This window comes from Pipra filicauda, unplaced genomic scaffold (genome assembly GCF_003945595.2).
Source record: "Pipra filicauda isolate LSUMZ 115617 unplaced genomic scaffold, ASM394559v2 scaffold183_size1465899_pilon, whole genome shotgun sequence".
NCBI lineage: Eukaryota > Metazoa > Chordata > Aves > Passeriformes > Pipridae > Pipra > Pipra filicauda.
Window position 1 is genome coordinate 224,283 of NW_024104291.1, and position 22,261 is coordinate 246,543.

Sequence of the window (22,261 nt, forward strand, 5' to 3'; positions counted from 1 at the left end):
TTCTAGGGGATAGCACTGTGCAATAATCTGCATTGTGTGGTTTAGTCCTGAAGTCCTATGGGACACTGTCAGAGGCACTTTAATGGGTAATTTGGGCCACAGCCACTTTTGTTCTAGAAATACCATCTAAATGCAGACCTCACTGCTTGCACATGAACACACTGCCTAGAGTGCCCCAAACTCTGAGTGCTCTATCTTTTCAATGAAAATATGATGCACAGTCAGTGCCTGATGAATCTATGCAAAAATCAGAAAATCAATGAAAGAGAAATTCTTCTAATCCTTTTGACCTAGATATGTAATTTTCCCATTATTGAGTTAAATGGTTGTAGTGAACAAATTCTTCTTCACTCATGTGATAGTTAGCACAGCTCTTCTCTTATTTCAGTCACCTTACCATCTTACTTGGAGATGTTAATTCTTTACCAGAAAGTCATGGCACATGCACAGTGAAAAGATCTGTTTTCAGCACAAATTTAACGGGTTGGGAGGAGTTATCCTTGTGTTCAGCAGCTACCGACTGTCAGGAAAATCTAGCACAGCTATGTTGGAGCAAATTTTATGTTTCTCTAGAAAAAATAATGACTTCCCAGGAAGACCTGTGATTCACGAGTGAAGGGAGGGTGGCAGCAGAGGACTAGGCTAGCAGGGAGTAAAAAGGTCCAAATGACAGATTTGGGTTGGAGTCAAGTTTCCTCACAAATCTGGAGGAAATACAGCAAGTGACAAATACACCCAAACACGTGAGAGTTGCCAAGAATAATAGGAAATAAATTTTCCTTTAATACACATTATATAGACTCTAGCATTAAAACAATGTTCTCCTGGACAGGAGCACCTCTTCCTGACCCTGCTGAAAGCAAGCAACAGAAAGGCTTCTAACTACTTCCCAAACTGTATGAATGTTTAATTTCTATATGCTGTACAGGAGCTATGTTACACAGCTATATATCTATATCAACTTATAGTCAACTCTAAATACAAAGTGGAGACTTGGCCTAGTCCAATTTCCAAGATGTCCCTCTAATATCTCGTCTCCATCCTACCTTCCTCCACACAGGCAATTTTCAGAGGTATCCCATCATGGAAGTCAGTGGCTGCCAGTGGCTTGAATTTCTGTGAGATCAAGCTCTCAGTGACCTCCTTTCTACAGAAACATGCACTCTCTCAGCACAGAGAAATTCCTCCTCCATACCTAGTCTCCAGAGCCTAGACTGAGGAGGAGCATCATTCCCTGAGTAGGGGTGCAATGCTCCTATGTATAGGATGAAATTCCAGACACTGCATAACTTGAAATTCTTTCTCCTGTGTACTGGCTTAATACAGAGAGATTTAGCCCGTCTATGGACAATTTTGACCTCATATGGAACAAATCTGTCTGCACAGGGTGTCTTCTCCTACAGAGTGGATGTAAACAGCTTATTGACGCATACAGCAGAAATCCTAGTCCAGGTGAGAGGGTCTTACTTGTTTTACTCTTTTTCTCAAGAGACATCTGCCTCTGTGCAGCAAACTGTCCCTGATATTGTGTGATCCTGGCTCTGTGCAGGAGAGCAGTGTCTCTGCAAGGGTGAATGGTACTCTGTTCATCAGCAGAGTATATTATGTGATGGGGGTGAATGCCTAATCTGGCGAACTGGCTCTCTGTTAGTTGGGAACAACACAGAGGTCCTAGAGACAGGGTCTTGCTGATCTGCTGCAGTGCTCCGGTGCCTCACAGAATCATGCCACTGAGAGTCACACAGAATAATTAATACAGTTCAGACTGCTCTTCCCCACTTACCCTACCCAGTGTCATCATGTAAACTGCCCATATACCTGGAAATGTTCTCCATATATCTGAAATACAAAGTTCCTGAGCAGACCAGACATCCAGTGCTACCAGAGTAATTGTTCTCCCCAGGCTGGCCTGCGTCTATAAGCACTTATATCTGCAGATATGTTTACCTTCCCCATCAGCACCTGGTTCTGTACAGGTCAGCAAAGTCAGAGAACCTGCAGGAAAATCCCAGGTCCCTGATAACCAGGGATCCCAGATAATGATTCTTCTCTCACATCTGATTCCAGTTTGTGACTCCTTTCTGCTTTGTGCAGAAGCTTCCAGGTCAAGAGGTAGGAACTCAAGTGGAGATATTGAAAGCAAGCTCAGCAACTGGAGAGTGTGGAGGTAGCCAGACCAAGACAAGACACCAGGACAAGCTAATTCATTGCAAGTTCCCTGTACTGTCAGGACACGCAGGTTCTTCATGGGCTTTCTTGGGCTTAGGAGTGGAGACAGCCATAATTACTGCTCTGTGGAACTTGCCTGGAATGGACATCAAGAGATGTCTTCAATGGGAAGGGAGGGACAAGAACAGGGGAGAGGAGACGAGGGAGTGTAAGAGGCAGCACTCTGTTCCAACATAATCTTCTCGAGAAAATATAATGCCATACTAAATCCAGAATTCTTCCTTTCGGTAGCAGTTGTGTGTGAGGGAGGCAATGGGACAAAGAACTTCCCAGAGGGAGTTATAAATGATCTGTTGCCATCCAGGGGCAATGAGGTTTGCCTTGGGTTCAGGATAGCTCATCTCCCATTTCTGTCACTTCTCTGATGCCAGCAGACACAAGGAGGAGATTGTGCTATCACACAACAAACGCAGTGGCTCAGGAGAATCAGAGAGGCTCAGGCTGACTAACAATATCTGAGCTCATACTGATGCCATTGCAAGAAAGAAAGGGCAGGAGTCCTAGGGCCTAGTCCTAGTTTGTACTCCTCCACATGAAATGCAGCTTAGGGCATCTCTACCACTGGAGAGGACTACATCCTGTCCCCATACAGAATATCCCTCCAGGGACAAAGCAAGAGAAGATGCAGCACATTTATAAGGACCTCTGGGAAATGAGCAGCTCGTGGCCTGCCAGACAGAGGGAAAGGAGGGAGCATCTCCTATCCTCAGCAACAGATTTTAAAGATGATGACAGCCACCATAACAGACTAGCAGAGTACTCTGTGTACTGCAGCACCTGAAGAAGAGAATGTAGGGGAAGGCATAGAAGCAAGAAAATGGTGGGGAAATCACAAACAAGAAGGACTTGTCTTGGGTAGGTAGTGGGTGAGGATTTCTCTTCTCTTCCTTCCTTTTCCTCTCCTGCTGTTGGGAGCTCACAGAGCATCAGGCCTTCCATGCTGCTGCTCCAGGAGCTGTCTGCAAGGGAGAGGCAGGGGTTGCCCAGATCGGCGGAGACGTCGAGGAGGAAGGCCAGCCAGCTGGCGACAGATCTCATCTGAAGACATAGCAGACACACACAAGTTGACAGATAATCAAAGCTTCCTTCAAATTCTTCACTACTAGAATAGCTAAAGGTACATCCTTCACTGCATCTATAGAAACTGTTGAAACTGCTGAATCCTCATATACATGAGGCACGCAAAACAGGTCCTTAGGCTTTTATGAATTTCTTTCTGGCTTTATTCATGTACGATACATACTAAAATCACTGGTATTTTGCTGCAACAAAGACTTCATAAAAAATCTAGACTGGATCCTGTTTCTATTCATGACCAGAAATACTGATATTTACTCTTGAACCTCAAAGGAATACAACTTTGAGTAAGAGTGTGTTTGGGGCTAGTAGAGCACGATCAAGATGGAGGAATACAGAGCTATCATACTTCTTGTTAGTACAATATCTACTTCCCATTTTATTTGGTCATGTTTTTTGTGTACTGGACCTAAGACTGCATTGCATTAGAGCTCCTTCACACAAAGTCCAGGGAAACTACTACATAAAGACTGGAGTCCAAGCTAACTAGTTAGCTTAGAGACTCTATCAGATGGCTGCAGCTATTCTTCTAGGCTATCTTGTGATATCACTCACCTTGCATGACCTCATTCTCCTTGCAGACAATGCGAGAGCACACCTCCTTGTTTATTATGTACATGCGACGCACACTGAGGGATCGCCAGGGTCAGTAGCGAGAGGCACAGAGACCCAAAGAAAGAAAAAAGGGATACAGGCAATAAACATATATTCACTGATGAGAAGGCAAGTCCTAAATTTTTATTAGTTACCCTAGATTAAGGCTGCCATCAATAGCAAAGTAATCTTGGCAACGGCTTCATAAAATCTTAGAATCATAGAAAGGTTTGGGTTAGAAGGGACCTTCAAGATCATCTTGTTCCAACCCACTGTCATGGGCAGGGACACCTTCCACTAGATCAGGTTGCTCAAAGCCCCGTCCAACCTGGCCTTGAACAATTCCAGGGACTGGGCATTCACAATTTCTCTAGACAATCTGTTCCTGTGTCTCATCACCTTCTGCATAAAGAATTTCTACCTAACATCTAATCTAAATTTCTCCTCTTTTAGTTCTTGTCCTATCACCATTTGCCTGTGCAAAAAGCTGCTCTCCCTCCTTTTCATAAACTCCCTTCAGGTACTGGAAGGCCGCAATAAGGTTTCTCTGGAGCCTTCTCTTCTCCAGGCTGAACAACCCCAGCTCTCTCAGCCTGTCTTCAAAGGAGAGGTGCTCTATCCCTCTGATTATCTTCATAGCCCCATAAATGGCCAAATACCTTAAATATGGATTACAATATAGGGCACATTACAGTTCCTTAGTGCTGCACAGATAATAGTAATTGTGCTGTTTTAAATAATCACAGAAAAAGGACACTCTGGGGATAGGATTCATCTCACCAACTGGTTCCCAGAGGCCTCTAGTCTTCAAAAGGAACAATTGCTTAACTGGGTATACCATTTCTGGAGAGTTTTTAAGGCATTTCTTAGGGACTGCTTGTTTCTTACCTTGTAACACAGAGGTAGCTGATACACTGCTTTACTGGTTTGTGAACAGAGTACAGGCGCGTGCAAGGGAACTTTTCTTCACGACAATCTGGGAACACACACACACAAACACATTGGTGCAATCCAGCATCACTGGCAGGCGAACTCATTCTGGCACAGATATCACTTCATCACTAGGTACTGTCCTCCAGGATTCTAGGGAAGGCCTCCAGCCTCTATTGTCCTCTCTCTTGCGAGAGATGGGTATGGTTTAGAGAATAGGAAAATAATGCAGACATTTCTGCATGTGATACCCTTGTCTCATAGGACAAAAGCAAGGGAAAGTTGAGTGAAATGCAAAACAAGCTCACTGGGCATACTGAATACAGGAGGCACATGCTGTAAGGCTGACAGACACAAATAAATAAAATGTAAATTGTAGTTGCGTATTTAAGATGTGTTTCTAATAGATCTGCAATATCTCATTTCAGGACACTAATTTAGTTCCTTTTTTTCTGGACAATCAACCCTATAGCTAACTATGTTGGGTTTTCCCGTATTTCATTCTGAAATGCCAGGTATCGGCCAATGACAATGGCACAATATTGACCCAGTGTTTCTGGTCAGGTGATCTGCCACTTCCTCCCTTCCCAGGCATGCCAACCAGGAGAAGGCTGCAGTTTCCACTACCATAATTCTCCAGTACTTCTAACTCAAGAAACAATTGAAAGCAATTTTCCAGGAGACAAAGCTCAGTGCTCAGCCAGCACTTGTCTGGAGAGGTAACAGGGTGGGTGAAAGTGGGTTTGGGAGGGAATGCAGACAGCAAACTTAAAACATACCTGATGAAGCCGTTGCAGTTTCACTGTCAGACAGAACTGGAAGACAGAGGGTAGCAAAGTTAGTTAGTTACCGTAATTTCTTCCTAGATATGCGCTTTATCAAAACAAATACCTGGAAAGGTCTTTCAAGAGCCCTCCATTGTAACTTCCAAGGTGGGAAAAGATTTAATTGTTACTAACGTGAAACCATAAGAGAAGGTACAAATCCAATATGGATCTAGTGCCAACTACTCAGCCAATAATGGTAAAAATCTGCCCAAGCTTTCCCATAAAGCACTACCATTACTGTTCAAAATTACACTATAAGGGTATCTTCACTTAAAATTCAAAAGGTCAGGTAAATTTATTTAGTTGCTGTAATTACTATTTATCTAAACAAGAAGTGAAGGAGCCTGTGACTGCCTCTTCCTAAGGAATAGTGACACCTTTAAAAAACAGCATCCCCAAGACCTCTAGTTCTTTAATGTCCATGACAAAGGATCAGAAGAAGGTTGATTTGTTATTCCTTGTAATAAAGTAACCCATCTATACCACAGCAAACCAGTACATTTTATAATTTGCCCAGTAACAAACTGCAAAGGAATTCAGAGAACTGACTGCCAGGTGCAAGTTTTCATCAACAGTTAGAGAAGACTTTTACTTCTGCTCACGTGCCATAGTGTCAGCCAGAAATATAGACAAAACACATGTACACAAGGGAAAATGAGTCTTTTGGGTGTTGGGGCTGTGCTTAGGGGCAGTCAGAGATGGTAGGATTCTGGGTGTGCAAAGGACTGTGCAAGGAGAGGGAAGAAGGGTCTACAACATGTGGTTGTGAACTGAGAATAAACTTACCGGAAGGAGGAACTGCAGGTGGTGTAACAGCTGCAGCTGGAAAAAGAGAAGATGTTCTGAAAGATCTTAATTTGAGCTTTTGGCATGATAGGATGCTGCAGAGCAAAGATGGGTCCCAATGGTACATCTTTTGTGAAGAACTTTTCTTGATCCCTCAATAATAAGCATTTCAAAGCCCAAGCATTTCAAAGTTTGCTGCAAAGGCTTCACCTTTAGTCTTTTCAGTTTTAGATGTAGGTTAGTCACCACCAGTTTGGTCTAGACACTAAGTCTTATCTACACTCATACAGACTGTCAGGTCTCATATACTGAACACAATTGCTTTCACCTCCCATCCCACCCAGGATGTGTATACAATATGTTTCTTCCAGTTTTCTCTTCCAGTGTTGTCCCATGACAGCTTGACCCACAATAAATACTCCAGACAGATCATGAACAGAATCAGGGCAGAGGACAGATTATGGAACTGATGTCCTGGAAAACAAGACACCATTCTCAGATGAGCTCTCCTACACACACAGCACACTTCCCAGAAACAGCCATGCATAGCTGCCTCTCTTTGGACCATATCATTGACCAGATGTGTTCCCCCTCTCCCTTCCCTGTCTGGTCTTCCCAGCCTCAGGGGGATGTTGAGACTGCTTCAGCAGGGAGAGAAACCAGTCATGCCAGCTTTGAAACCAGACTCATATGGAAAAAGTGGGGAGGCTCCTTCTTGAGCCTCCTTTCCTCCATTGCCTGTTGTTGCAAATGCCTATACTCCCATCAGCTCTGTGTCCTTCCCCTGAGGTTATCTCCACTCTCTAAGGAGACACACTGCATGCTGTAAGTGTTCATCTTCCAAGTCCTCCACCTACCCTACCTTTGCTGCCTCCAAGTGACACACCAGGAGGCACTCTGGGGAAGACAGTACTAAAAGAAAAGTACGTCCACTTCCTGATCCCAACACTGCTCAGAGTTTGCTTTACTACTGTCTTTCAGGGTTTTTTTGCCACCTCTGTCTCCTGAGCATCAAGCACATGTGCTACCTGCCAGCAGACACACACACAACCTGTGTCCCAGTGCTGCTCAGTTTGAACCTGTCCAATTTCTCACCCTCGTCATTTAGTCTCTTTGTTTCTGCCACCTTCTGTGGAAGACAAGGCTGAGTGAGCTTGGAATTTCATGGCTTCCTGCAGTGCAAACATATTCAGAGAGCTCTGCTACATTAGGTGAGATTGGCATTTCCTCAGAGAACAGACCATTAAGTCACCCTAAATTAATCTCCCTCCATAGAGCACAGAAAAGATTCCCAGACAGCTGTAAACACTGGAAGAACATTGCTAGATGTCAAAAGTGGGAAGAGGGGTTTCTGGGCATAATGAGTAATTTCTGGGTGTGTGTAGGCAGAAGTACAGATGAAAAGGGAAAAAGAAGCATGAAGATGCCAAGAGATAGGAGCTTACCAGGGCTGCTGAGAAGAGAGGCAGGGGTAACATCACCTGGAAAAGAGAGAATGTTCTTAAGAAAGCTTCTCTTTACTTTGTGGTCCCTGATATAGCCAGCCATAGCTAGCTTGAACTACCTTGGCTGCCATCACAGGCTCATGAGACAGTGCGATCCAATCCAGTAAATTCATAAACAAACACAGTGCCCCCATCCCACCCGTATCTGTTCCCTTTGTCAGTGACTGGCCTGGAACTGGATTTTTTAGTGCACATGTTGCATGAACCCATACTGAATTCTGGGTGCATATTCTGACTTCTCAGATACGGCCATTTTAGGCATCTTGGTGGGAAAGAAAGATGTCTGAAATGAAGGTGCTGATGGCTCCTACAGCAGCAGGACAGACAGCTGAGGCACCCACTGCAGGGAAGGAGGGAGGCAGCTCTAAAACCTAGTCTTGGCTGCAGAAATTCATCAGCAGATGAGTTTCTTTGAAAGGCAAGTAATGGCAAAACTGAGGTGGAAGGATAAAGGGATAAAGTGATGGAGGGATAAAGTGTGAAGGAAAGGGAAACTTGGAGGACATGTTTTGGACTGCCTTCTGAATAGTTTTCTAGAAAGCCCCAGATACTACATGACAGGAGTGTAGCTGAAAGATGTCTGAAGGCTTAGCCAGGGGCTTCAGTTTGAAGAAAAGGCAGGCCCTTGTGGTTCTTCTGGGTGCTGAAGCACGATGCAAACATACATTCATTTTATATTACCATGTCACAGAAATGGATAAAGGTCCAGAGGGATAAAGCAATTCACCCCCAACAACAAAGCCAGTATGAAGACCACTCAGTATCCTTTCCCAGTGGCCTCACTGCTAAAGCAGCACTTGTGCACTTCAGCTAAGTGTTCAGGACCCCTACACCAGCAATTATTTGTAAAGAGCACAAAACATTTAGCAAGTTGTCTTGGAGGGCTTGTTCAATCTTCCCTGAAAAGTAAGCTCACAATGTCAGAGGTAAAGAAACAAAGAACAGTATTTGCTAATAAACAGGCTGTAACTCCACAGGACAATGGAGTCACATGAGCAACCTTCAGCACACAATATGCCTGTAATACTTACCAGTTGCACTTTCTGGTTCTTGCCCATTGACCACCCATGGAAACCAGTCTGCAAGAAAAGAAGAGAGGAGAGTGAAGAAAGACAGAGATTTCTACAGTCTGCAGGCTTTGTGAAATTTTTATGAGACATTTATCTATCCAGGAGACACCACTGCCCTCTGCTGAAGGGAGAAATCTCTTTACTCTGCCTCAGCCTCCACTGCTGGCCGGGTTTGTTGTTTGAAGACTCATGGACACAGCGAGTCCTGATCCGAACCCTGTTGCTTCCACAAGGGTCAATGGCTGGGCATAGGGACAAGTTAGTAAATACCTCCAGATCTCCTACCAGACTTTGCATTTCTGAAACCCCATTTGATGCATTTTGAAAAAAAATCCATGTGGCCTCCCTACTCTGGAGGCTGGTCAAAATCCCTATATTCATTTTATAAAAGAGGAAACTGAGTCATGGAAATTATTTACTTGGGGTCACGGATTGGTACAGTAAGAAACAGACTGCAGGTTTTGTATCTCCTTAGGCAAATAATTATCTGGTCCATCATCCTGCTTGGGTATAGAGCACAGAGCAGATGATCTTTCCCTTTTCTGCACCTGGGTGCACTGGAGAGGGGGAACAATGAAGGCTTGCTTGGCTGTGCATGCTGTGTGGAAGAGAAGAAACTGAAACTGGGCTAGACTGTTTGTTTGTCCAAATATGAAGGGCGAGAGAGCTGCTTCCTACAGCAGCCAGGAACAGGAAAGTATTTCCTGCAAGCCACAGAGGAGGGAAATGTCTGCATAACTGGAGTGGGATGAAGGAAGGAGTTGGCAGGAAAAAGCCACAGATCTGGGGCACTGCAGGGATGTGTGCATGATCAGCCCAAAAAACATTACACCCCGCTATGTCTTGTGAACTCAGCCTTTAGCTTTCTGTTCTTAATGTTCTTCTTTTACCCCACCATCTGGGTAAAAAATATCGGCTCTGGAGCTTCTGTCTTAGTTTTTCCATGTTCCAAGAACAGTTACTTGCAGACTGCAGAGGGACTCTTGGGACCCCTACATAATCCTGCTTTGCAGCATTACAGGAGTTGTTGGACCCTGATATTCTCTTCCCCACCCAGCTGCCAGCAACAGCTCAGCTGCTGGCAATTAACCCAGGGAGAGCCAGACATGTATAATAACTTAATTGCACAATTTAATGCAGCCCAAAACTTTCCCTGTTCTGGCTAATCTCTTAATTGTAACATATAGAGAAGTAAGTGGTAGTGAACACTTTCTCACTTGTTTCTGATGCAAAAGGAAGGACACAAATTCTGAAACCATTGCAGAAGCCAGCAGTGCCGGATTTGAAGAGACATATAGAAAAGGCAGGGAGGCTCTCCCCTCTTTTCTAACATTGAAAAGTCAGATCTTACTAGTTTGGTGGTTTTTTTTCCTCCCTAGGAGCTAACTAGAAAACTGATCTAATTCTAAAACAAGTGAAGTGAAATCTCTGCATATGAGGTGAGGAGATAAAACAGGTGACTTTCTTATCCTATTTTCAATTACTTCAATTTATATTTGCTATTGTACCAAATTCATATGTTTTATAAACAGCTGGAGTCTATTCTCCAAATTGCAGTAAATTCATCCCTGAGGTCTAAAACTGCAACTCTAACTCACTGAATCTGTAGTTTACCCCAAAACAAAAGAAGCAGTGAGAGATAAGCTGATCGTTCCTGTTATTTTCCAAGTTAAAATAAACAAACAAACAAACACCAACAGAACTGCTAAAACAAAATACACAAAAGTAAGAAATATTCCTTTCAGGCCTCCTTCATTCATCATAAAAACCACAGGCTTCTTTTTTTCCCCCTTAACTTTGTAGGCCACCTACAAACTCATCTCTTGGATGCCTCACCTCCCCACTTCACATTCGTAAATATGACATTGTCTACTGTGCACCTTTAAAGGAGAAAGTGCTATTTGGAGCAGAATCAGGCTTCAGCATGAGGGGAGGACCAAAGAAGGTATTGCAGTAACCTGATTTGAATGTGATAGGTAGTTAGGTAATCACCTCTCTCCCACATAGAGTCTTTCCTGGGTGAAACTTTATCTGTTCATTGAAATTCATCTTCTTTCACTGTCTGTCCTGAGTCTTCCAATTGTAATGTCTGATGCTGTCCTTTTGTTTGGGGTTTTTTGTGCCTTTTTTTTTTGTTTTAAACAAAGTTGATCCCACCTGAATTTTTGCCAAAGTAGCTCCAAGCAAAAAAAATTACGGAGCAACAAAACAGAGTAACAACATCCACTATCACCAAAAGCAAAAAGTCGTCTGAACTACAGAGGTTAGGTTTCTCAAAACAGCTGTACAAAGAACTACAAAACCTTCCAGCAGCCGAGTGGCCTGAAATGGGGTCATTCCAGCAGGAACTTCTAGTGACAGCAAATGTGTCATAACTATGACAGAACAAATTTTGTGGAGCACTGGGAAATGCCCTGAATACACAGGTGGTACACCAGTAAGCATAAAGCACACCTAACTCTCTTTCTCAAACTGACCCGGCTGTTTTGCTTACATAAGCGTCCCTGAAGTGGAGGCTGTAGATCTTTGTCTCTTGTGACTCCCAATACTTACTAGAGACTGTCACAGATGAGAACCTGTTTCCAGTTTCTAATTTTTCCTTACAGCCCTATATCCACCTTGCCTTTCCTGTTCGGTACTTCCCCTTTCACTACCCATCTACATGTCTCTGTCTTTCTTCTTAGGTCATTGCTTATTAGTCTGTGTAGGAAATTCTGTGGGGCACAGCTGGGGAAGAAATCCTCCCCCTGGCATAAGGACTCACCAGCTGGGGACAAGAAGAGTGCCAAGAGACACAACAGTATACAGGTTCCAGAGTTCTTCATCCCTGTGGAGTTGAGGAGAGAGCAGTCAGAGGAAAGCTAAGGCAGGAACTGGAGTACGCTCCCCCACAGCAGAGAAACTTTGCTTGCTATCCTGCATTTCCCTCTCAACACCATTTGGTCTTCCCAGCCTCCTTCCTGTCTCCCTCCTCATCTGGCCAGTTTTCCAGGTGTTTCAGAAATATTCTGGACTGAACTTATAACATCACCTGCTTTCTTCCTCTTTCCATCTCCTTCCCCCAGGCCCCATCTTTTTTCTCATCCAGGTGGCTAAGCCCCACTCCACACATACATCCAGCATGCAAAGAAAAGTTTCCCCCACATTATCTCCCTCCATTCTCTTCTACTTTTAAGTTATTTTGAGGAGCACTGAGACAATAGATAGGGTCCCCATCACTTACTGCAGCCCTCAGCTTCCACTCCCTTCGGCAGCAAACGTTCTGTCTTTCCCCTTCAGCGTCCCCCCCACTTTAGCTATTGGGTAAATCACATGCAGCCACACCCGGAATACGTTCTCCTTTTGGTTGTCTTCAAAAATACAATTTCTGGGAAAAAAAAAAAAAAAGCCAGCGAGATGGAGGGACATGGTGTCATCATGCATCTGGAATGAGGGGGGGGGAGCGAGAAGCAGCTGCCCACACCCTCATTCCGGAGTTTATTGTCCTCCGAAGGGCTCCTCCCATTCCCCCAGGATGGCCCAGCACCAGGGATGGATTCTTGGGTCTGTGTTGCACACTGGTGTCCCATTTCGTCCTTCCCTCCTGCACACTCCCGCTTCTCCTCACGCCGCTACCTCTAGCCACGATTCCCCACTAAGCTGCGGCCTCTTCCCACCCCAGTCCTTCTGTCCTCTTCCCCGTTTCCCTGCGCGTCTCTCGCACAGGGACAGTGCAGAACCGCATCCCATGTACCCACAGGATGGGGGGGTGGGAGCAGCCGTGTCCCGCGGGGACCGAGCGCGGGCGGCGGGACGGGGGGCACAGGGCGGGGGCACACGGCGAGGGGCAGGCGGGCAATCGACGGGCAGCAGCAGCGGTGACATCACCCCGCTGCCCCGCCAGGGCGGGGCTGGAGCCTCCCGGCTGGATGGAGGGAAGGGGCTCCCGCCTGGACCAGGCTGGTGGCGGGGAGGGGGCACGGGGAGCAGGTACCGCCCATGGGGCCCGTTCTGCAGCGGCGCTGCCTGTCTGTGTGCAAAAAATAGAAAAAAAAATTAAAAAAAAAGGTAAAAAAGTAGGAAAGTGAGGGAGACAAACTGAGAAGGGAAGAATGGGACCTGACCTTCACTGCCATCCTCCTGACTCCCCTGTGCCTCCACTCTGCATTTTATGAGCCCCAACAGAATAACCACCCTCCCCTAACCCTTCCTCCAACAGCCCCTGCATCCCTCATCTCCTGTTGCTTTTGCTGACTTATTTTCCCTTTGTTGTTTCTGTAACTAGTCCTCTGGATCTGAGGAGGCAGTGGATGAGCTTCAAGGCACAGTCTCAGTCCTGAAGGCAAGGAGAAATCTAGGAAATGACCCCACTCCCTCTCTCATCTAGCAATGAAACCTTGTAGGGGAAAGCTGTGTCCCCTAAGGCTCATCGTTAGCTTGTTCTCAACTAAATGCAGACTAGAAATAAAATTCTATAATGCTTTATACAAAGTTACTAATGGAAATTCTCACTATGTCCTCTCTGCCACAGGAGACTCAGAAGAGTTTTGCCCACATGTGACATAACTGATGTCACCACTTCTTACCTGATAGTGGCTGAGCATTGGGTGTGGTAGTGCTCAAGAGGGAAATGACTGCTCCTTCTTATTTCTGGTCCTCCCAAGGCCCCTGGAGGATGCACCATTGATGGACTGTACTAGAGGAGGGACAGAGGGGATGGGGAAAGCTAGGAATTTCCCTGGTACCAGGACAGCCTTCTGGAGCCAAACAGCATTGCACTGTTTCACTGGAGCGAGACACCAACATTTGCACTTTCAGAGACCAGCTAAAACTGGGTGCATTGGAAACGCTGGTGAGGTCATTACACAACAAAAAGAATGTGATGGAAGTTATAACCACACCTCAGGTTGAGTAATCCTCTAAGATTCTTGGCTTTTACTGGAAGTCCACATATCAGTATGTTTGGGTTACAATACTCCACACACCTTGGTTTGGTTTTTGTTTTTCTCTGTACTTCTGTGTTGTCATTCAAGCCTCTGTTACTGCTTAACGGGATAACTAAAACATCCTGAAGACTTTGTGAGTTTTGAACACATTTATTAGGAAACTTTCATTGATGCCAAATGTTTTGGTCTACCGATGTGCTGATGTACCACCATCTCCCACAGAGCACAGGATTCACAACCGATCTTGGGCAAAGTTTCTGCTGATTGCTTCTGAGCTTTAAATCCTTCTTTCAAACTGGAAGACTGTGTCCTCCCCCAGCAGCTCGGTGTGGGTAGACCCGTGGTGCTAGCAGCACGCCTCCATTTGGAGAGCTTGGTCGATGCTCCTGGTGATGGAATCGCTGGCTAAGAAGCAGTTCAGTATTTTACAGGCCAGACAAGCCGCGGAGAAATAGCTGGAGGTATCATGCTGCTCTTGCTCGCGGTGGACACCGGAGGGAGCCGCAGCACAATGGCATGAGAACGCCCCTTTTTCCTCTTGCAGTCCAGGCACACTCTTCAAGAGATGTGGCTCTGTGTCTGCAGGCCTCCATCTGGCATGAAGTATGTCCTCCTAGCTCTCCTAATTGTCTACTGGATTCACAACTGTTTAATCGGTTTGCTTTTTGAGACAGAAAAGAATCTTGTTTTTTTTCCCCCCATCCTTGCCCCATGACATTGACAAAGGTAGTTGGACAGCCCTCACAGCTAGGAGATATGAAAAATTAACATCCTTCTGCACCTTCCCTTCTCATTCACCCAGTTGCTGTCTTGTGATTTGTGGGCTGCTGTCCTCCATCACAGGGTATCCTGGGGACATCTACAGCTGATGACTCAAGATGAAGCACTCTTCCTTCTAAAAATTCAGGTATCAAGGCCACAGTATGGTGTGACGAACTGTGCTGCAGTAAAAGACGTGGGTGACTCATAAAGGAAACACATATTCCCTAAGTGCTGACTCCAATGCTTGTAGGTGTTTACCTAAGATCAGAAGCAGTGACAGTGATTCAGCAAAAAGTTATTTTCCTTCCCAGTTGGTACTGATCCCATTATGTTACCAGAGATGCTATAGTGATAGTAGCATGGATAAGACACAAAACTGGCCTTCCTAGAAATTAAAATCACCTGATGCATTTCACCCCAGAGACTTCTGTGTCTCAGCAGACGGGTGAGTGATCCTGAGGCATACTATTTGTATAGGTCTTAGACCAGCATTTAAATTCCTACTGATTTCTTTCCCTTTCCTTCTTTGTCTTCTTGGCCTTCACATATCCTCACGGTAACTGGGCATTAAGTTACATCTGACTGATAAGAAATTAATGAACTGCTGTAAGATATGTGAATGTATCATGTCAATAATGCAGGACTACTAGTCATGTGAATTGGGGCTGAAATGAATTTTCTTGGGTCCCACACTGCTGATGGGCTCCACTAATACCTGAGGTCTGGCATCATCCTGCAGTTGTTCTGCAGGTTTTGCTGAGGTCATCAGAGGGAAGGGACATGAGTTCAAGGCCTGATCCATCTATCCCCAATTTTTGGAGATTCACATCTGACTTTGTATCCAACCCACTGCAGAAGTGCAAACACTGCAAAGTGCAGCAGCTTGGACACAATTTGTCTCTTTTTGACTCATAGTCATGCTTTCCGTTGTCCCATCTACAAAAATGAAGAATTCTTCACCCCTCTATTTCCAAATCAACAAGGCAGTGCTTAGAGGGCATACAGTCTTGCAGTCACAAAATGCACTAAGATAGTCCATGAAACTCTGATTAATACCCACTCAGCTCCTTCAAATCAGTTCAGCACTGTGAAGAACTGACCACAAGAAGAGGAAATCAGTGAGCTCTTTGCTATTGGTTGGTGACAGCCACAAGCTTCAGGCCTTTCCTGGACAAGGTGGTTATGGTGAATTGCCAGAATTTTCCTTCTTCATTTGCTGTGCTTTGGTGTTTCCTTTGCTGCTCTTTCTGTAGTTCTTACTATCATAAATATAGTTCCTTTCTGATCCTTTGTACTGTCTCAGGGCCAATTTCTCCTGGCTGTTTCACCTGTTCCTCCATATTCCCCTTTCTTCAAGCAGCTGAGCTCAAATATGGCTTCTCTCACAGAACATTTTCCAAGACTGCTCTCTCAGGGGGACAGGTAACACTTTAAGCTTAACAAATATATAAATCCCTCATGTAAGCCCAGTATATGTGTCCATACAGAGTCTGGAGTACATAGAACGCCATATTTAATTTAACTGGTGCAACTTTTCCATACAGACAAGGCTGCAGCCACAAGTAAAATGCCAGTAAAGACATGATGGATTCCCCCTCCCCTTCTCCCATCTCTTCTGGACAGCACAAACCCTGGAGCGAAGCCAGCAGGATTAACCCTCTTGTTGCAGCACAGTGATCAAGCACTGGAGCAGTAACCAGAGCTGGCTAAAGAAGTCACTGCTGGGAAGCGGAGTGGTGTCTTACTCCTATACAGAGAGGTTCACTAGAGCCGGTCCAGCAGAGATGAAATCACAGTTGAGCTTTCCAAACAATACAGTATCTGTCTCACTTGAGGTCCAGTCTTTTGTACCATTTGTATTGTCTTTTAGTAGTCCTCTAAGGTGGAACAGATTTTAGTGGTTTTTTTTTTACCCTTACAGTCTAAAACCAGGAGTGGCGCTCCTCTAGCCCTCCTCCCAAGAAAATCAGCTCCAAAAATCCAAAAATCACACACCGAAAGGGCTACTCCAATGTTTAGTGTTGCAGTGCTGACATGTACATCATTCTGAGATCCTCACACAGCTCCGTGAGTGCAGTAGTGGGGCTATGGGGAGTACTGGATTTTAAAATATGTGATGAAACTGGGGCAGCGTGCAGTGCCTGAATTGGACACACCCTTTCAATTAAAAGAGGCATTAGAGTGAGAGAGGTATACAGGTCCATGCTTACAGAGAGGTTTCATGTGCACATAGAGAGACTGGGAGAAGAAACAGCAATTAAAAAGAAAATAAAGCAAAAGTATAGATATCATATTATATTAATTATATTGAAAAATAGAATACCTGTAAATTTTTAAACACCATTGAGGAAGGGGCAAAATTGGCAATTTTAAGAGCCATTTGCTTTAAATTCTTTAACATTTAGAAAAGATCTGTTGTCAAAACCTTTTCTTAAATTGGCCACATCCAAAATATACAAACTGTTGAAGTCCTTCTCAGTGTCAGCATTCACAGCACTCAGCCTGCTTCTAATAGGACATAATAAAGAAGAACAACAGTTGCACCGAGTAGAAGAAATGCAAATGAAGCTACCTGTTAGCAGACAAACTGATAAAAGTTCATATTGTGGGGAAAATTAGGAGGCACCATTTTCAGGTTTTTATGCCTCCATTTCCTATATCCCTCCATTTCACTGGGACTGTAAAGTCTGCCTTTTATCATCATTTATGTTTTGTTCTACAGTTGACATTAGAGAAATCTGAACAAAGATTTTGGGCATTACTGAAACTGCAGTGGTATAAATCACTGTCTCTCCTGTAGGTACTGCTGACTTCAACCAGATCACTTGAATTTTCTTCTGACCTTCCCCATGTATAGTGACTATTCTAACTCAATGGCAGACTGAAACTAAGGCAAGCAATGTTAACGAAAATCTGTCCTAATGTGATATGTATATGCATAAAGGGCCTGCACTGCTCTAGCTACCTCAGTTTTAAAGAGATGAAAACAGCAACCATTCTGTATCAACCTCAACAGCACCTTCACAAGATGCCTGTAAAAGAGCAACAATGTTGGTAGCTGAAAAACCTAATTGGATACTATTATAATAATTTCTTGCCTCTGTCCATCAATGCAGCTGCCCTGATATGTATCTTTTTATGAAAAAGGACTTCAACTATTCAGCCATTATGCTCTCGTTCTTAGAATAAAAAAACACATTGGAATTTTATTTGCATGCAGCTGTAAAGAATATTTGCATTCAAAACAAAGCCCACTGGCTTTGCTTGTTAAACTATCTAAATGTTATTTCATATCAACCAAACCTCCTTAGCAAGGCTCCTCTGGCTATTTATTGTATCCTCCTTGAGTTTTCTTGCCATTCTTGCCTTCTCAGGTTTCTCACCAATTTAATTCTTGGGTTTTTTTGCTATGTTTTCCTTTTCCTGCACCTAGTCTTTTTTCTTCCCCTATTTCTGCATTTATTCCTATATTTCTGTATATGCCTTTTTCTTTCTTGATTTTTTTTTCTTTTCCTCCCCTTAGTGCTCTTTCTCCCGGTTTTTCTCTCTGAACAAGCTTTTCTGACTTTGGCATTCTCTCTGTCTCCTTGGTTTCCTTTCAGTTGCCCAGTCGCCCTCACTGGAATGTTGGCAGAAACATATTTTTCTTTGAAAACAAAGAGACTAAATAAGTAAATGGATAAATAAAATAGCTGGGAGCAGATGGGAGGTTTCAATTCTGGAATGGTCTGTATTCTGTGAGCTTTTCTCACTTCTTAGCAAAGGAGGAGATAGTTGCACTCCCTGCCCACCCACCCCCAGCCTCACAGGGAGCCAGGCTTCCCCCTCCCCTGGCGTGAGGACCTTGCTGGGAGTGATGGATTGCACTGCAGTGAGGGCTTGAAGCACTGCAGGGAGAGAAGGGGGAGGGATGGGGAAGGACGAGAGGGAGGGAAGAAGGGAGGAGACACGCTGGCAGCGTCAGGCCAGGAAGGATGTAGCCGGGTTGATGAGAAGAGACGGGGGGGGGGTGGGGTGGGGGTGCTGGAAAACGGGAATTGGGAGGGCATGGTGGGTGTGGATGTGCGTTTCTGCCGGCAGCACGGCTCCGAGCAGATTGGTGAGCCCAGGAATGATGGAGACAAGGCAGTGTGGGCAAAGCTGTCACTGGGCAGCGGGGGAGACGGGCAGGGAAAAGGGAAAAGGGATAGGGAATGGGAAGAGGGATAAAAAGTCAGAGAAAGTAAGGCTTTGGCTGTACAGCAACGACAAAAGGACACAACTCTCGCAATCTAGATTTCCTTGGAGCTGTAACAGAGGAGGCAATGTTGATGTAGAACACTGAAAAGGTCAAACAAGACCATTCATTCAGCAAACGGTCATTCAGCAAATCGTACTGAAATGGGCTTTCATTGCATTCCAAAGGGTGGTAACAGCATGACCTTTGGGCAGTAGCGAGGTACATCTGTACCGCCGAAGCTACTGGCGATGGTGAGCTTGCAGCGTCTGGCTGCAGCAGCTTATTGCCCTGTGGATTTTGGCAAGGAGGACGCGCGTCCTTTTGCCTGGGCACCGTGAGGAATGCAGATGACCTCCCCACTGCACCAATTGCAAGTGCTGAAACATCACTTGTCATTGTTTGTTGACTTTCACGCTTCTCTTCTTCCTTATTTTAATATACATTTCTCCATCTGTTCCTTATTCATTGCCCAGATTTTTTTCTCCATTTCCATCCAGCCTCCTTTCTCCATTATTAACATCTTTTTTTTTTTTTTTTCCTCAATTCTCCTCCAGCATTACCTTCCTCCCCTCCTTCCTTTCTCTCTGCCCTTTCGCGGACGTCCCCCTGCCCACCCCGAGGCGCAGCGCTGGGAAGGGGCTCGGCGGGCGCCCGGCGGCGGATGCTGGGGGCTCGGGGCTGGGGGAGGATGGGGAGCGGGGCGGGTCTGCTAGCAGCCCTGCGACAGGCCTGCAGGACGCTGCCCCGCCCCTGCAACTTCGCAGAAAGACCCCTCCGCCTTCCATCCACTCGCTCCCCTCTGGATATAACTGGCTCTCCGCCCCCCATCGCACTGCACCAGCTGCGCTTTCCAGCTACGCTGACCTAGTTCTGGCCTCCCTGAGAGGCACCTCTGTCCCCCTCCTCCCTTAGCACCTCCCGTAGCACCTGGCCTTAGCACGGGAGGAAAGGGGAGGAAAGGCTCCCTCACACCGCAGGGAGCCTCCTAAGCACAGTTCCTATCATGGCGTCGGACCTTGCGAGAGGAGACCAGAACTGGAGATGCAGGAGCCCGCCCCTCAGTCACCTCTGTCGGCTCAAGGCAGGCAAGGGACGATGGGTGTGTAGGCACACCAGCAAGGTGGCGAGAGGGGGTATCAGAGTTAGATGAAGAAAAGATGAAGAAACAACTCCCCACGAATGAGAGAAGTCTTGGAAAAAAAACCCAGATTGCCTGCTCTCATCAGATCTGGGCACAGAACTGCCGGACAGAAGAGGATAACATCAACACGATGGGGATAAACTCGGAGACATTCAACCTGCTGCCTGAAGCTCTTTAGCTCGCAGGGCAGATGTTTATCAGACTTAATGCAGCAGAGTGCCTGCGAGGTATAGCCACCCTGTGGTTGCATCAGATCCTTCCCAACAGGCACTGAAATCTTAAGTCATCACTGCAACAGCATTCATCAAAAGACAATGGAGAAAGAGACAGAAAAGGGCAAAACAGGAGTCAAAAAGAGGTAAATGAACAGGAAAGAAAACCAGGCAGGCAGGAACTTTCTCAAGATGGTAAAGGAAAAATGCAGACTGAGAAAAACAGCTGGAAAAGGGGCCAGGCAGATGACAAAGAGTGGCAGAAGGGAGATACAGAGAAAAAGAAGTATTTTCCTTTCAAATGACTGTTTCCATCGAAAGCACATTCATCCTTTTGTCCAGCTCCTCAGTACTGTTCCCTGTTTCCCTGCAGCAGAACTGCAACTTAGTTGGGGGAAATGCACTCCTGTCTTCTGGAACTGGGAGCTGCTGGTTATATACCAACCTTTGAAGCTTACCAGCTGCTATTCACCCATTCCTTTGTTTCTGCCTGTAACTCTGCCCGCCTGGGCTTCTTTGTGTCTCGCAGTTCTCAAACTGTTCCCAGAATAAGGATAACAGAAGCCTCTGACCTTCTCCAAAGTTACTTATTCAATTAGATGCATGCTCTCCTCCCTTCTGTCCCCAAATGTTGTTGTCTGGCAGGAAAATTCTTGCAATGCCCCTCTGAGCCCCTTTCTTCTGTCAGGATTGTGCCCTGAGCCTGAGCCTCCTTTCAAATGCTGGGAACAAGGGGGTTCCCATTCCTTCTATTCCACCACCTGCACAGACCACTGTTATTTTGTCTCAGTATTTACAGCAAAATAATTATTTCCCCCGCAGCAGTCTGCTGGCTTCCTTCCCACCGCCTGGCATAGGAAACGGGCAGTCGCGCCCTCCCCCTCCCTGCGCGTTCGGCACTTGCCGCCTCTCCACTCCAGGACCGGCAGGGATGCAGGGCTTCCTGAACCGCCCTACACGGGCAGCAGCACCCCCGCTTCCCCAGCCCTAGTGCCCCCCTCCCGGTCCCCCCGCCTCGGGGCACTCCAAAGCCCGGCCGGCGCTGCCGCCGGCGGGACGGCGGTGCTGTCAGCCGGCCTGGCGGCAGAGACCTCGCCGCCGCCGGTCGCAGCCGGGCTGCGGGCAGGGTTTATTCAGAGGCAGCGGTGGGTCCGGTGGGATGAAGCACATGGAGCCAGGCACGTGTGACGGACTTACCTGCAAGCTGGGGTGTTGCATTCTGGAGGGCATGGTGCTGGGTCAAAGTGTTTTTGGGACTCAGTCAGTGAAACCTGGAACCTTCTGCAGATCCCCTCAGCAGGGTGTCCTTTGTATTAGCAGTACTGTCTCCATTTTCTGCTATCTTACAGTAGTTTATTCAGAACAGTAATTAGTATAACAGGCAGAACCAATGAGAAACTGAGGTTGTATGAAAATAAGGATTATTTTGCACCATTTGGCATAGTCCTCATTTTACATGGTATGAAACAAGAATGATACGGCCATTTCTTGTTGAAACACAGTCCAGAACTTGTTTCCTTCCATGGGACCATCTGTGTTCATATGTGAACCCAAGCATTCATGTGTGAACACAGGCATTTACCTTGCCTTATACATATTTTTTTTATTATGCAGTCATCCAAGCAGGAAGCAAAAACATCGCTATGAGATTCAGCTGACCAAATGAGTAGCTACTGAAGACACAGGGAGCACACAGTCAGCACGCAGGGAAATGGGTATAAATAATTAGGCCTAGCAATATCTGCAGGTTGGATTTTCCACCATTTTTCCATCACAAGATCACCAGAGACAGCATATGAAACTTTACAGTGTGAAAAATGGGATAATGTCCTGCGGACTTTGGCTTCAGGACTAAACAGCTGGTTTGCAGTTTTAGTGAACTCAGTGACAAAAGATATTTCATGGAATCAACCGTGAAATCAGATTTTGCATACATTAAGGCTTTGGACCAGTCCTTACATTATGCATTACAGAGTGCATGGGA

General features: G+C 45.7%; 1 protein-coding gene across 1 annotated transcript; it reads right to left on the reverse strand.

Annotated features, from left to right (window-relative positions):
* Nucleotides 1–750: 750 nt before the first annotated feature.
* Nucleotides 751–21,187, reverse strand: MFAP5 (microfibril associated protein 5). Its single transcript, XM_039380022.1, has 10 exons — nt 12,756–21,187; nt 12,242–12,385; nt 11,783–11,845; nt 8,980–9,027; nt 7,889–7,924; nt 6,444–6,479; nt 5,610–5,645; nt 4,789–4,876; nt 3,862–3,935; nt 751–3,267 (listed from the first exon to the last, which is right to left on the reverse strand). The coding sequence occupies exons 3-10, from the start codon at nt 11,841–11,843 to the stop codon at nt 3,146–3,148; spliced, it is 501 nt and encodes a 166-aa protein (XP_039235956.1). The 5' UTR covers nt 11,844–11,845; nt 12,242–12,385; nt 12,756–21,187; the 3' UTR covers nt 751–3,145.
* Between the last annotated feature and the right edge of the window lie 1,074 nt (nt 21,188–22,261).

Excerpts from the sequence above, each read along its gene's own strand:
- MFAP5 (XM_039380022.1), bottom strand. The coding sequence starts at position 11,843 with ATGAAGAACTCTGGAACCTGTATACTGTTGTGTCTCTTGGCACTCTTC. Across the intron at positions 9,028-11,782 it reads ACTCTTCTTGTCCCCAGCTG|ACTGGTTTCCATGGGTGGTC; the intron begins GTGAGTCCTTAT and ends CTTTTCTTGCAG. Across the intron at positions 5,646-6,443 it reads ACCTGCAGTTCCTCCTTCCG|TTCTGTCTGACAGTGAAACT; the intron begins GTAAGTTTATTC and ends TCTGTCTTCCAG.